This window comes from Motacilla alba, chromosome 7 (assembly GCF_015832195.1).
Source record: "Motacilla alba alba isolate MOTALB_02 chromosome 7, Motacilla_alba_V1.0_pri, whole genome shotgun sequence".
Taxonomy (NCBI): Eukaryota; Metazoa; Chordata; class Aves; order Passeriformes; family Motacillidae; genus Motacilla; species Motacilla alba.
Window position 1 is genome coordinate 9,761,424 of NC_052022.1, and position 16,015 is coordinate 9,777,438.

Genomic DNA, 16,015 nt, shown 5'->3' on the forward strand with positions numbered 1-16,015 from the left:
ATGGTTTTATTTCTCTCCAAAGCATAAACAAAATCCCACAAAATGAAAATAAGCAAAACCCGAGCTATCCACCATGGCTGCCCGACGCTGCGGATTGACCACTCAGCTTGTTCCAATGGCACTGTAGATAAATATCAGCAGGATTTCCCTACCATTTGGGTTTGTTTATTTTTATTCATTTATTTTATTTTCCTCAAAAAATCCACATAGTGCTCCCAGCGAAGCCAATAGGGCACTTACTTGATGCTTCCATCGCTATTATCTGTGGTGGATTTAGGGAGGGGAGCCAAGATACTGCCAGGGATCCATCCTTCAGCAGCTGGAGAGTGGTCGTTTGCAGGCTGGTACACCAGGAACATGTTCTGCTGGTTGATAGCAAGGATCTGAACCACCTCTCCTTGATTCACACAGATCTCATCCTCCTTCAGTGCATAGTAATCTTTAATCACCACCATGGAAGAGGTCCCATTGCACCCTCCCAAATCAGTCTGCAAACGGACACAACACAAACCGGTGAGCGGCCGGTGCGGAGGAACCTGCCCTTTCTGGCAGCAATCCCACTACTTCATGTCCAGCCTAACCAGACCAGGGAAAAGGACACAAAACACTTGGAAGTTCACATGGGCAGAAAAGGATTTTAAAGATCTGAAAGGTGGCAGTAACCTAATACAAACCAGTCTCCTATTTCACATCAGACGTCAAAGCTGCTAAGGACTGTGTCCCTGGGTGTTCTCATCTGCGGGGCTGTCACAGATGAATGGTCTGTGCCGAGCCAAATGGGGAGAAAGACAAATGAAGCTGAGTGAATACTCACAGTTAAACATAGGTCAGATGGAAAGTGGCTTTGGTCAGCCTCAGACAGCAGCAGGGTCCAAACACGGTTGGTGGCCACTGACTCTTTGGTGGTTTGTGTGCAGCGCACAGGTACCCGAATTATACCTTTAGCTGGCACCTTGTGAGCTGTTATGTGGGAAAAGGTCTAAGCTCTTCCCTACCACAGACTTTTTCAGGAATAGGTGGTTAATGGTTATCACAGAAGCCTGAATATTACTTCTGCCAGTACTGGAAATGGATATCTAGTTCACCAGATCTGCAAGCACAGTGCCCTGAAAAACATCGAGATCAGTGCTTAAGGGTCAGGCTCTGTCTCTGTTTCCCAGATGAAGTGTCATCCATGTGGATGCCAGGGCTTTTGCATGAGCTGTTTAATCCCAAATCACATGTTACCCCATTGCTTCAGTATGTTGATTCCCATTCACCTGGTTAGCTGCTAATTAAAGATAACATCATGGATGACCTGTGGTACAAGAAATGGGCTGTGAGATCATGTTTTATTAGATGAGCTCAGTACCTTGCTTTGTTCATACTTGTCTCCGGGCTGTGAGTGCTCATACCCTGTGCTGCCATTGGAGGTAGGTATCTTCAGGGGTGGGAGTGATGGGTTACGGCTTGTAGCCTTCAAAGGCTTCTCAGACCCTACTGGGATAGAAGAATGGGGCCTGGTGTTGGGCTGAGGGACCCTGCCGGCCTGGGGCCGCAGCACCGCCGAGCTGTTCTCCTTGCGTTGGTACTCGATGGGCGACTGCAGCGCTGCAAGACAGGACAGGAGTCAGCCACCTGCCGCCAACAGCCTTGCCAGGGGCTGCAGAGCTGTTCCAACAGGTGGGATGGCTCAAACAGAACAGACTCATACACTGCAAACCAAACAGGAACAGGAGATGTCGCCCATGGAAGCACATGGCGCGTTCATGGCTGGACAGGACACAAGCACTTCACACTGTGCTGTGCGTGAACTGAACACAGCACTCCATGCTGATGTGAAGAACAGCTTCTCTAACCTACACAGTGAGTAGGCTAAAATGTTTGCCATTCATAGCATTCATAATTGCATTAATTTCCTTTGAAATCGCACAAACTAATCACATCCTGTAGTCAAAAGCAATGAAAACCTGACTAAGAGGTGCACAGCACATTCGCAGTGAATTTTGCTAACATCAAAAAACGCAGGTCAAGACCTCTAAGTCTTATTTGCATATTCCCAAGAAAGTGTGACTATTAAATACTCTTTGGATGTGATGCACTGCAACTTGGCTCCCAATGTGCTTTCTGCACAAACTGCTTTGGTTCAAGGAAACTGCTGGAACTGGCCAGCAAGTCAGGAAGTATAGATGGCACCAAGACATTAATCCCAGCAGTCCAAACCTCTCCAGAAAACACCCAACAGGCAACACTAAACAGCTTCACTAGCCATAAAAAATAAAGTCCGCTTGTGAGAGTAGATTTTATAGTCATGGAGAGAGCTTGCACTGGGAAATGGTAGGACAAAAATTCCAGACCATAAAGAAATAAATAATTTGTTATGTTTGGAGGAGAAGGGATCAGGGCTGGGACTCACAGTGAGCAGATTTGCTGGGCTCAGGCTACCAGCCCCAGACCTATGGGCTTGGTTTTTTGCATGTCATGTGGCTTTAGCAGATGATTTATAGTCAGTTAATACTGTGTACATGCACCAGACTAAACCTACTGGAATGCAGAGAGACTAGTCTAGCAAGAGGCAGACAGAGGACATAATGTCACACAGCATCAGCCCCACCAGGGAACCACAACAGAAGGAATGTCTTTCCCAACAAAATGAAAAGGAAAGAAAAACAGAAAAGCTCAGCACCATACAGCACACTCTCTAGCATTCCCCTTCCAGAGAAAGGCAGGACCAACTCAAGAAATCACTAAAGAACAAATGACTGGAAAAAAGCCCATCAAGGAGGATGCCAGACCACCATCTTCTTCAAAAGGACACAGACACAAATCTGTAGCAATCTGGAAGATTACTAGTCTCTAAAACCTGACCCTTGTCACAAAAGCAGATTGTATTTGTGCCACAGTGATTGCCAGTTTCACTTGCTTACCTCAGCTGCAGCTGGAAATGGTTTGGTCCTGCTGCAGACCAGCCACAGAGGGCAAGGAAGGCTGGGGAGGACTTTGACAATGATTTTGACAGTGACATTTTTCTCCTGTATACAGTAAATAAGGCTGCAAGGTAGTTAGCAGTAAGATCGGAATGGATACTTCCCAACCTATCTTGAAACAACCTATTGTGCTCCGTACTTTTAAAGGGTATTTAGCTGAGCTGAGTGTCCATTTCTGACTGCTAATTCCACTATGAACTCTCACAGTGATGCCTGGCTTCCAGCCTCCTGTTAAACATCTGTCAGCATTCTTAGAAGCTTCTGGCAAAAGTCAGTGTCCATCTAGTTGCATGTTCTCTCTTTCTCTCTGAAACTCCCCCCACAAAACATGATTAAAAGAAGGTACAGATGGATGGCATTTTCCTTATGAAACATGTCCAGCAGTGACAGACTTTCATTACACTTGCTTCCTAAAGAACAGTCACATCGTCATTTGATGCACAGCCTGTTTCCCAAGTTTAGCAGCTTTTACTTTTCCACGGAAAAAAAAGAAAAACTTGAATTTAACACTTTTACATTAATGAAGCTTGGATGCAAATCCCTTGCTTTGTATATAGCCCCTACTCTTTAGAACTTCCCTGGTGGAGAGAGAAAAATCAGACAGCTTGGGCAAGAACTCAAGGGGAATATTTTGTTATTAAGTTTACACAACATTGGCTCAGTGTGGATTTAATATGACTGTAAGGACAAAAAACATCTGCTTTAATGAAATGCAAAGCTAAAGAACATATTTAAAGATTAGTCAGCCTCAATAAGATTACATTCTAAAAGCCACTTAAAATATTCTGGACTGGACAGGCTCTACTGGATACAGTATCATTTTCTTGGATCTTATTTATAGTTTTAAGGTAAATCCTTAAGCTTGAGTTTTAATAGAAATCTATTTTTACTTTTCCTTTAGAGATAGTGATGATTATGTTCCTAACCCATCAAATTGCTTGCTGGCCTCACAGAAGATAGGATGAATAGGGGCTATGAAGATGTCTCAGTAGAAAAAGAGGCTCACAGGGCAGTAAGCCCTGTGAAGATAAGATGGAATACTTAAAAAATAAAAAAAACAAGCACGAAAGATATGGAAGGCACAGAAAAACCCTGCATTAGTGCCTGCAGAGCTCTCACAAGGCTTTTAAAAAATGTCTGCAGCTAACTGTTAGTGGAACTTATTTTTATTCCAATAATTCCAAAGCAAACTGCACTGTCATAAACCCATCAAGTTTTGGTACCAACTGGTCAAAGTGGAGTCAACTTAGACTCTTCATCTCACCAGTGGATTTAAGGAATCATTTTGCCATGGTTGTATGAGGCTGTTTCTATTCCAAGTCACAAAAACCCAGTGTCAAGTTGTGGAGTCATGGGTGAAATATATTTCTCTTCTCAGATCAGCCATAGATTCTAAACTGTCACAAACAACTTTTGCATGTAACCCCTTCCCAGTTAACTTCTGAAAAGTAAAATTAAGCTGAATTAAAAATTTTAAAACCTCCACACTGAAGAGAAGGGGACCTTTGCTTTGATGTGAACTGAAAGAGCCTCTTTCCCCTTTGCAGCAAAAAAAAATCCACAAAACCAAATCACAAACCCTGCCTCCCAAAAAACCCCACAAAACCTAACATATTGTGCTAAGCCCAAACATCTTGACTCTAGCAAATATGTTTTATTATTGAGCATGTATTAAGCTATTAAATATATAACTCTAATATAAGCTCTATAAAATAAGCTGTTATGAAATGAATAGTGCAAAGCAATCTTGGAGGCATCCAGAGCTACTTTGTTGCTTCCAAACAAAGAAAAGAGATACTATTTTTAGATTCTTTGTTTAGTCCTGTTCCCTTCTCTTACCCTCATCCACTCAGGAGCAGGAACAAGCTAAAATTGTTAACTGAATCTGATTCCTCTGTATTTTCAAATTACACACTTTTGTTGGTTGTGTGTGTGTCTGTTTTTTGAGAGTTTCTCTTTTTGAAACATAGCTTTAATTTGAAATATTATTTCAGACCACCTCAGATCTATTTCTACCACAGAGCTGATACTTTGGAAAGGCCCCTTTTCATGCACAGCTCTCAAGGTTCCTAAGAGAAACAAGACTTTGCCCTTGTTTCCTTGCTCTTTCCTTTTGTTTTTGGTTTTTTTTGGTTTTTTTTTTTTTTTTTTAATTGAAAGCTGCTGCAGCCCTGTGGAGCTGGGACCTGTAGGGGGGTGCATGGTGGGGCAGCCTTCATCCCACCTCACATCCTCAGCTGGTAGCACACAGCCATGTCTAACAGGAGGCCCCTGTTTAACTCTTTGCTCTGAGTCAATGAGAGATGCTGTGTTAGACACAGTGGCAACCTGGCTTCATCATGATCCTGAGATGGCTTCAGATGTAAAATCTCACTGTACAATAGAAAGCAACAGGTGACAGAGCCCTGCAAACCCCAGTGCAAAAGTACCACCAACAAAAGCACCACTCATGTAGGGACCTGAGGAATATGAGCCCCGCTGACACATGCAGAAGTAGCTCAGTCATTTTCTCACAGAGGAAACAAGGACATGAAGATTCTCAATCCCATTTAGCATTGCAGTTTGGGAAACAGAACAAAGAGCATGTACATACCATTTAGGAAATCTCTTTGTGTGTCCAGGACCTGGTTGATGTCTTGTACCCAAGCTTGTTGAATTTCTGGATTAGCTGCCTGCAAAATGACTCTCTCTGATGTTTCCCGGCTCATTAGAGCAAACTTGCAGGGATCATTGTCCACATTTTCTTCAATGATAAGGTAGTTCATCTGAAACAAGCCAAGGTAAGCATTTTACAGGGAGCACGAGCTAACATTACACAAGAATCAAAACTGTTGTGAAATGTTCCTGCAAATAATTAAGAGCAATAACGAACTGTTAGATCACAATAAGAAGAATTTGTCTCATCTAGATATACCTCTTGAATATGATGCTTAATAAAGCTCTGACAGATGTACCAGACATCCACCCGCCTTGTGTTGAATTACAACTTCTATTTTAAGTACCACAGGATCTGACTGATGTGCTTTAAATTTACTGAAACCCATAAATAGAACATAAATGTTCCTATTAATATGTTAAAAAAGTCTATCATTCCTCCAATTTAAATAAGTGTTTATATTTCTTGTCCTCTGATAAGAAAGTCCCATTCATTAGTGCATTTTAAAAATGGAATGGACTGTGCACAGGGATATAATGAAAAAAAAGAGCAATTCTCCCGTGATGCTCCAACAGATCTTATTTCTAGCAGATTAGAGTCATCTGTGTGTAATCACTTCACTTGACTGTAGTCACAGATACTCTTTCTGGAAATCATATGGATGGGAATTTTGGCTGCTGTCCTGCCCTTGGGAGGCTTCTGTTTTAAGTGTACTCATAACTTTAGCTTTTCCTGAGATACTTAGGGTAGTAAACAAGAATAAGTTGGCATAGCCTCCCAGAAAACCAAGAGAGGGAGTGTCTTCAAAAGCAGACAGCTCTGAAGACTAAGGCAATAATGTCCCCTAGAAGAAATCCATCTCTAATTGCTCTGAGTATCTGTCAAGGTATGGAGATCCACACCACATTGAAATATTGTCCAGCATTCAAATTGCAAGATGGAGTCAGCATCTTCCTTTGCTTCTGAGAGTCCCTGTGAAGTTCAGTGACAAGCAGGAACTCCCCTGACATGAGGACATGGAAAGGACAAGGACAAGGACACACAGGTGAGCCTGGACAGTGCTCTTGCTCCTGATCTGAGCTCATTTTCCTCTGGTTGATAGCCAAACCTAATCCTGGTATGACTCCAGGTAAAACACCTGCAGAGTCCCCTAACCTCCTATCTGTGTCTCAGGGAGATGCATTCATCAAGGCTTCCACTTAGGTATTTTGAGAGCCTGAAAGGTATCCAACTGAGCAGTATCTGAGAAGGGATGTGCCATTTCTCAACGCTAAGGACCTGACTGTGTAAAAAAAGAACTCTTTGCTACTGCAGGACAAGATGCTGAAGCTTCTGTCACAGTTTGAGTGTGACAGACCTTGGAGAGCAATATCTGGGAGTCCCATCTTGCTGACAGACCAGAACAGCTGCATTTGAAATCACATGCACTCTTTACTCTGTGGCTGTGACAGAGGAAAGAAATGGGATCTGTGGTGCTGGCTCAGGTGGAGGCCCCACTGCGAGGTGGGGATGCTCAGGGAGGCAGGGGGTGGAGAGCCACAGCTCTTCCCTCTGGGAAACAAACAAATGCAAAAGCACTGAGAAGCTCAAGTGTGGGCTGGGAGGGAGGGTGTGAGAGCTGCTGGCACACTAACTCCATGCTGAGGGGAGGGAGACACACATGGAGCCACAGGGGATCCCACACTTGCACTAGACACTCAACAGGAGAATGAACTGTTTGCCAAGCGGAAGAAAAGGGGCTGCAAAATTATCATACAAAAATTTTAAACTTAGGCAGTGGGAACAGCATTCCTTTCGTAGGCTGTGTAACTAGAAAAGCAACTCATACCCTTGAGGCAAGCTAATTTTATTGACATTAGGAGAGATTTATTTTTCTCTCTTTATCTACAATATACAATTCAGGAATTGTTTCCTGCAGATAAAAGCCTCATTGTTATATATACAATAAACTGAAGTAAAAATGATTCATACTATTTCCATCTCCAATTTTAATAATGATTTGAATCAACAAAAAAGATAAAATCAAAGCTGATCATCTAAATGAAGATGACTGTTTATTTGTACACTTTGGGTTTCCCCTTTATAGCCTATTATTTGGTTGGAAACTATAAAATACACTGACTTGCAAATAGATATAGGCTTTTCAGTAAATGCTGCTGTTTCCATCAGCCAAGAAGACGACCTCATTTCAGTAAATATGTTGTTTACCATAAATTTCTTTAGTTATATATGTTAATATGCATTATTTCAGCTGATAGTGTTCTCTTCTATTTCATATTAATGCACCATTTAAAACTTAGAGCAAACACAATGCATTCCCCCGTGTCTCTTAACCTGTGTCTTTGAAAAGGAAATCAATACCAGACTGATTTTTCAGCTTTGAACGACCCAGAAATTCAAATGAATCAGTGATTTTGCTCTTTCTGCAGGCACAGTAAAGGCTGTTCTACCAAGAGATGTGCAGCACTCATTCACTTTCACTGACCATTTCACAGGTTAACTTTGCATTTGTTAAACAAAGAAGTATTTCCACTGGTTACTTTCAGTTTTTACGTTTAGCCCCAGCCCCGTAATCTGAGCAGATTATTTAAAACCAAAATTAATTTCTCAAAACTCTCTTTATAGTTTATCTGGTTTTGTAATTCCTCACAGCTGTATTTTCAGAATTATGTGTGGTTTTATTTGTGTTTGAAACATTCTTGCAACATCCAAATTTGCACTAAGAGCCCTCATCCAAATTAGGGAGAGTATTTCCAGAAATATCATCTTAAAGGCTTAGTATTGACTCATAGTTTGGCCTAAAATGACTGTTTTGGATACTGTACCTTCACTTACCTTTTATGATCCATTGTAAACATCCTTTGACTACTGCAGGTTTTGTAGCAATATTTGCTAATTCAGAGCTGTGAATGATAGAGGATCTGCCCTGGCTGTGTTCCTTGTAAAAATTACCCAACAAATTTAGACACCCAGTCATTTACTTAGAGATGGTCTTAAGCAGCTTCTGATCCCCTGAAAGGTGATTACAAATGTTTTCTGCACATGGCTGTCCCCTACGACAGGATGAACCTTACGTGGCCATCAAAGTGTATGCTTCTCCCTCTGCATTTCTCACCTTTATGCTCTTCTTGAACATGTAGCCTGGCGTTAGAGATCCTTTTCTAAGGAGTTCACTGAAGATAACGATTTGCTCAAAGAGAAACACCCGGCGCTCCTTGGGCCGAGAATGAACCCCGGAATCCTGCTCCGTCACGTAGAAGGTGTCCTGCTGCAGCAGCTTGCCTTGAGCTGTCAGTTTGCCCTGGCAAGCAGACAAGGCACCAACATTACAAACCCTGACCCACTGTGATCCCACAAGGTGATATGCTCTATTTCATGCAGCCCAAGTTTTCCAGGCAGCCCTGCATTCATATGAGACACATCATATCCCCTCTGAGTTACCAAAGCAGCAATCCTGTAAATCAGCTCAGCTGAAGACAAACAACATAGGTTTTCCTTGCTCTCATTGCCACTGTGTACATAAAACCAAAAGCAAGAGGTGTCGAGCAGACGGTTTTGTACACTTCATTCCAAATCCTGTTCCCATTATGTTACTGTAGTGCTCCAGCCAAGAGCTCTCCATTATGCCCTAAGCCAGCAGTCACTGACACAACACCTCTGAATAGGCAAAGGCCAGGACCTGCCTGTTTGCACTGCATAAGACACTAAGACAAATCTTAATTCATTCTGGAGATAAGACCTCTCCCCAGAGCCTACACTGGCTTAGTTACAAGCCACAAGCTGTACCTTGTGGGGTTGTAACTCCCAAGTCCCCTCTTGTATGTTGAATTAGGCAGGAGCTGTTAACATGTTAATGCTAGGTGACCTTACTAATAGGCAGGGCAGATCGGTTCACCACTTATTTTGCTCTAGTAATAGATATAAGAACTCTCATTGAATCTCACAGAAGCTGTTACAGACCTCACATTTTGAAGAAACAATACGAATTGTCCCAAGTTTAGAGTGAGAGGAGTGTCACTCCCCCACCTCTGAAACCTCACCAAAGCTCAGCACTGGAGAAGAACAAGCCCTAGAAAGTAGCTTGGGTAGATTGTAGAAACAATCATATAAAGAGAAAGTAATTTTCCTTGCCTACTTATTATTATAAGAAGAATGCAAATGCATACCTCAAAGCCTTGGAGGCGACCCAGGTTCATCATGTCATTGCAACGTTTTGGTACAAGGCACATTAATTCAACTGCTTTCTGTTGAGGAAAAGGGATGTTGCATTATTACAAGAGAACCAGAGGGCTCCTGAAAGCACAGTGTCAAATAATGAAGTTCAACAGCACGATTGCTGTGCTCATGGCAAGGCCCTCATGAATAGATGTCTAAAAGAGGATGGTGCAGGACTAAAATGCACGACTGCGCCATCATTTTTTAGTTCTGATTTAAGCTAAGAGAACTACCACATTTAGAATACCAGCAGGATCTTCAGCTATTGTCAAAGGAATACTGGGGTTTTCATTTCTCCACACAGAGTCCCATTAGCCCTATTGTCCAGGGCATGAAAATGTACCTCTATCTCGGAGCACTCCAGACCAGCTTTTTCACTGTACCTCAGGAAGTCCTGGAGAAAGCAGAAAGGTTTGCATTAAGGCACTTCAGAAAAGAGAGAACAAAAGGCACCAGTTTGAAAAGGAAAAAGCATATTCAGCATATGATTTTCTGAGAAGAAACTTGCTAATATTAATAAATTAATCTTCAGAGATTGCTGAATGTCATAACCACTTTAGAAATATGGAAAAGGGGTGTGGATGGCTGTTGAGAAGATCACAGAAAAAAAGGCAAAGCTGGGGTTGGACCTTGGGAATGCTTATTTGGTCCCTGTCTTAAGCCACAAGACCACACACACACACATATGAAGATTCTTCTTTTCCTTTTGGCATTTTGGGGAACACACTGCTGTGCCTTTGCTAGTGTGCAATTCCAAACCTGGGCTGATGGCAGCCTGCTGGGATCTAGTTCAAAAAAGAGGAGAAACAGCTCAGAGCCCCAGTGCTGCTGGAGATTACAGGGTGGGTTCACACATGCCTGATTTTAGATATTGGCTTCATCCCTCGGGATGAATTGCTGAGTAATTGTAATTATGGATAAGTCAACATAAACTAGAGAGGTCAGGCTCTTCGGGAAAAAAATCTTGGTGAGCTCCCCAAATTTTAAGACAACAGAATATTCTGAAAATAAGTTTCTTCAGCTAATTTGAAGACAGATACTCAGAAATGAAGGCTATAGTATTTACTAGAAGCATGCCATTCAGCACCTAAGACAGACTTTAGCAGTACACTTGTGTATCGTTGTTCCAATTAAAAACAAACTGAAAGTTTGCTCTGAAACTTCAGAGGAAGAAAAGTCCTATTTGAAGTGCAGTCTTCTATTAAAAAAAATCAAAAGAAAGTAAAAAAAAAAAATCTGTTTACTATTCTAAATTACAAACCAGTCACACAGATGTGGCCTCCTGCTCTCTGGACACTTTCCACAGGCCTCTGTCACTGCATGCCCAGAGAGCAGACCTCTTTTCTCTTAATTTGATGAATTTATTCCTCAGTTCAGTCTAAGGCTGATTTAAAGTTACAGCAGCTAATGCAACATGCAGACTAGAGTTAAATCCAAACTCTACTTTTTCACTCACCTTGAGAAGAAGCTGGTATTTAGTTATTCTTTGAATGGGTTTAATCAAAAAGTCACTGATGGTCAGCCGTTGGCTTATTTCCTGCTGAACCTCCTAAAAAAGAGGATTAAAAACAATTGCAAACAATCACAGAGTAAGACAGACAACATGATAAAACGTCTCAGCAGAGACTTATTTCCACTGAAAGTTGGTCTGTTCTTAATCTTTTGTTTGCAAGAGGGAAATTCTGAGGATTTAAAAATCTGGCATACCCTAAGTAGGCAAGGCCTGGGTAGAAGCTGTGACCGAGCTGGGAGGCGTTGGGAAGCTCAGGATCCCTCCTGCTCTGAGCTGAGCCAGCAGCCCAGCAAGGGCTGAGGGTCACCCTCCCCACTGCAGTGGGGATTAGCTCACCAGTGAGTCCTGCAGAACAGCCTCCTGCTCTGGGGTGCAAGGAAACATCTTTCCCTTGTTAAACAAGCTGCTTTCAAATTACTATCAAAATGTGTCTAGTCCTGAAGGCTTCTTGAAATAGACAGAGTTACTGGGGATTTATGAGAGGCACCACCCAACTCCAACAGCTTTGACCTCCCCTGTTGTTTGTACACTACTGATTTAAAAGTCTTGCTTTACTTGGAACAGAAATTAGTGCATTTGTGGTACTCTGAGGACCACACACAGTTAGTACTGAATTAAATATTTATTAGAAATTCACAATATGAGAATTTGAAAGCAGTTAAATAATAACACTTTCTCCGTATGGCAGAGACAGCACCACGCACGGTATCAAAATCTTCTGGAGTTTGTTTTAGGCAAACCCCACAAGTTACAGAACAGTCTCCTTGACCTGGACTCAGAGCTGCAAGCAGTAATAATGTACAATGAGCTGTGCTTACCTCAAAGTAGGTTTCATACTCAGCTACGATATACTCAGACCGGGGCTTGTTTTGGCAATACACCACGTACATGTGCAATCGCCGCTCCTGTGAAGGCAAGAGGCACAGCAGCCACGTGAGATAATGGCTACCTTCTGGTATGAAAAGGTGGCAGAAAGTTGCTATGATATTTTCCTTGGTCTTCCTTCTTTTTGGTTTAATCAAAGATTTAGTTTGCTAAAGCAATGAAGAAAAACGGTAACTGGTTCTGTTCTCCACATCTGCACTTCGGTAAGGGGAGCTTTCTGGGTTGTGGCCAGTGAGAGATGTTACACCCACACTGACAGGTCTGAAATTTCCTCTGGAGTTGAGCTTTGGCTAACATCACATGAACATGTAAATTGTAGCAGTTGGCAAGTACCTGCCATAATTGTATTTGGACAGATGTCCTTGACCACATCAATTTTGCCCCCCAAGTAAGCTGTCTGCAAGAAGACAATGATTAATGCCTTAGTGCAATCCAGCTGCCCACTGAAAATGTGTAACTATAGGGAAACTTTATGTTTAAATTCAGTTTAGACACATAGAAACAGGTGTTTTAGAAAAGGAGCCATCACACCCTAAAAGGCAATTGTACTAGATAGAGAAAACAAAATAAAACTTACATGCTTAATAAAAAGCTGTGCTAGACGCTCAGGTTCTTGAAGACATTTTTCCAGTTCACCCAGGAAAAAGCTAAAAGAAAGGATATGAACACTTCAGAACACATCTTTAGGTCATCTCAGCAGAAAACTAGTCATCCTTCAGATGTAACAGTGGCATTTTAACTCCAATATTCAGTAATAAATTAAAAGCTAAGCTTGGATTCAGCCCTTAATGGTGGGATTTCTAAATCATTAGATGAGAGCTGTGAAATGTGGAGGTCTTGTCTTGCAAACAGTCTGCTCTTCTTTACTATGACAGTGACTTCCATTTTCAGAAAATGCTGATCACTATCTAATTGCAAGAGTTGTTTTCCTACACTGAGAACTCCCAAAGTAAAACCCTCCCGTATACCAAAATGCCTGTGAAAACTCAACTTATGAAAACTCCAGTTTTACCAGGAGTTCTCAGTTCCATGAGCAGATTTGAAGTACTGGTCAACATGAAAGAGATTGCTGTATGTTTCCGTCTAAATAAATGAATCAACATGGTTTGCTGGTGCAGTTATGGTATGTTCTATTTCCCACTGGTTCTAATTTCATAATAAATCACAATATTTAATTCATAATAGTCACAGTAATTCATAAACACCATCTCCACCTTGACTCGCAGCTTCAGGGAGGTCATTCATTCTAGCTCAAATGCCCTTATCAAGAATATTCTGGGACGTCTCAAAGTGAGCTGAAAACTTGAGAAACACTGCTAGATTTTTCTATCTGGTAGGCAAATCCAGACAATCATCCTGTCCACGATCTTCCTCTTTTTCATTTCAGGATTTCAGTCTCAAATGCCTCCACAGATTTGCAACAGTAGCTAGATTTTGTGAGAGGACATGCTTTCTGATCCCAAGAAATCCCAGAACTTCAAAAAACGATGCAAATTGGACAGATGTCCCAATTAAAAATCTCTATTGCTACCATTAGATACAGCTGCTTCCATAACCCAATCCTCTATAAATGCTACATTCATCTGCATTTAAATAGACTTCTTGACCCAGATATACAGAGCTAAAAATAGGGAATCTTTCCAGTTGTGTTACAGAAAACTCCTATCCTCACACTTAATCAAGGAATGGCACTGGTAAACACATTCCATTTTCTGGTATCAACATAAAGTGAAGCTTTCTCTGACATTTTTTAGTTTGTGCTCCCAAGGTCATCTGTCAGAACATAAGGACAGGCCCAGGCCATGGGATAAGCACCTATGGGACACGTGCCAGCTAGGATACTGTGCTTCCTGAGTGAGGGAAATGTCCAGAGCTGAAGGAAGATCCAGCCCAATTCCCACTGTTCAAGTCTGTATATGCATGCTCAAATTTTAGTTAACTGGAGCTGCAGAGAATTTCTGAGTGGTGGAATTAAAATGATGTCCATATTGTCCATAAGCAAGACACTGTTCACAAAGTTACCTGGGAAATGGCCCAGGGTTTGTGTTTCCAGCTCCTTTTCAAAATCTGCTTTTGTGAGTAAGATTTTTAAGGAATGGAGTCCCCACCTCAGAGCCAAAAGCATCAACTTGGCCAAAGCACGCCAGGGCTTTCAGGCAAGAAGGACCTTGAAGTGATTTGCATTTCATCACCCTTCTAGCCACATACCACTGGTATGGCCAGCCTTTGTGATCCAATCAGCTGCATGAGAAGATGTTGCTGAGACAAAGGAAGGAAACCATGACTTTCCAGACTGCTCTGCCCACCAGTAGGATGCATTGAGGCTACAGCTGTGACCCAAGAAACTCAATTATGGCAGCCCCAGTAGCTTTTCTGAAGATCCAGTGAGCACCCCACAAGCAGCAACTCCCTGAGAGTGATGTTGGGAATGCTTGTGAGCAGTAGCTCAGGAGCTGTGGCTGGACCATCAGTGGTGCCTCCCAGGGAAGCCTCTTGCTGGGGCTCTGCAGCAAGAGTGACAGAGCCATGAGCAGCACAGAACTGACACAGAGCAGCCTCCTGTGTGCAGCACCCTGTCACACTGACCAGCTCTGCTGGCACAGCGTTTGAGCCAGCATAAAGCTGTACCTGTGATCACAGACACCATGACTAACACCCTCTCATGGAGCCAGGCAGTGCAAAGCTATCACACCAAAGTTCTTTCTTTACTGGGAAAAATGATTTCAGGTAAGCACGATGCCTTCCATCATGCACTTGTGCTGGCTGTGCCTGGGTAAATGAAGCCCTGTATCAGGATTTAGGGTATTGAGAAACTGTGGCTAACAGCACATGAATCAGAACATCTTCTCAGGATTCAAGGTAGCTAGGATTTGTGATGTTATTAAGCAGCACTTACAAACCAACAGAGACAATTTAAAGAGAGGCAACGTCCTTTGGAAGTTCAGCCCTGAATGACCTGATGATATTCAATTAAAAGCAGCTCAGACATACAGATACCATATAGTGCAATCCTCTATGGACAAGAGGTCAGAAAGGTGTTTAAAGAGGAACCAAACAAAAAACTTACTCTTTGTGCCAGTCATAGATCTGGTGAATATTGCCAAATACAATCTTGTCTTTCCCTTTCATATCTTCAGAAACTCCTTTTTCTTCCATCCTCTTCATGAAGCCCTTTAGGATTAAGGATCACTGATTCAGCAAAGGACTTACTTGAAGTGGGAGCACAATTACACTCTTTTTCTTTTTTAAAGAAGCAAAAGTTTAATGCCAGGATTTTTTACATTGAAAATGCTTAACATATCTTTCACACAATTTCAAACCAGAAACCTAAGTAGATACTTTAAATTACACAGTTTGCTTAAAAGAAAACTTTAAAGGATCTGTTTAGAATATCTGCAATTCTTACACAAAACATTATTAGATTTAATTGAAGGGACAAGTGCAATTGTAAGATAAAAGTTAAACAAAGTAGTTTGTCAAGCTCTTGGCTTCTCTGGTAAGAGGAGGAAATCAGACTCTATAGAGTCTATACAGTCTACAGACTGTGCAGAGTTCATCCATTCATCACCATGAGCCTCTTGTGGGAGCACAAAGCCAAGCAGTAAGTTTAGAGTCACAAGAACAGGATTTCTCACACCTCCTGAGAGTTTCTTTGTAAGTCTTTGGAGCATGACAGCCCTGTCAGGTTTGCCTAGTGGTGCATACATTACACAAATGTTTTCAAGTTTGGAAGCTGTTGAAAATCACTGTTAGATAGAATGATAATTCTCTCTGGACTAG

At 41.9% G+C, this 16,015-nt stretch overlaps 1 protein-coding gene across 12 annotated transcripts in view; it reads right to left on the reverse strand.

Annotated features, from left to right (window-relative positions):
* The window catches only part of KALRN (kalirin RhoGEF kinase), a 470,788-nt gene that overhangs the window by 30,459 nt on the left and 424,314 nt on the right, over window positions 1-16,015 (reverse strand). For all 12 annotated transcript variants that reach the window (XR_005257665.1, XM_038143643.1, XM_038143641.1 and 9 more), the window contains 10 exons: window positions 15,303-15,406; window positions 12,813-12,882; window positions 12,169-12,255; window positions 11,294-11,386; window positions 10,181-10,231; window positions 9,789-9,866; window positions 8,738-8,923; window positions 5,560-5,731; window positions 1,352-1,590; window positions 241-488 (listed from right to left, as the gene is read on the reverse strand). Coding sequence is in view for 11 of the 12 variants with exons in the window: in XM_038143643.1 (XP_037999571.1) it covers window positions 241-488; window positions 1,352-1,590; window positions 5,560-5,731; window positions 8,738-8,923; window positions 9,789-9,866; window positions 10,181-10,231; window positions 11,294-11,386; window positions 12,169-12,255; window positions 12,813-12,882; window positions 15,303-15,406 (1,328 nt within the window). In the remaining variant the exon portion in view is untranslated. The remainder of the gene's footprint in view (window positions 1-240; window positions 489-1,351; window positions 1,591-5,559; window positions 5,732-8,737; window positions 8,924-9,788; window positions 9,867-10,180; window positions 10,232-11,293; window positions 11,387-12,168; window positions 12,256-12,812; window positions 12,883-15,302; window positions 15,407-16,015) is intronic.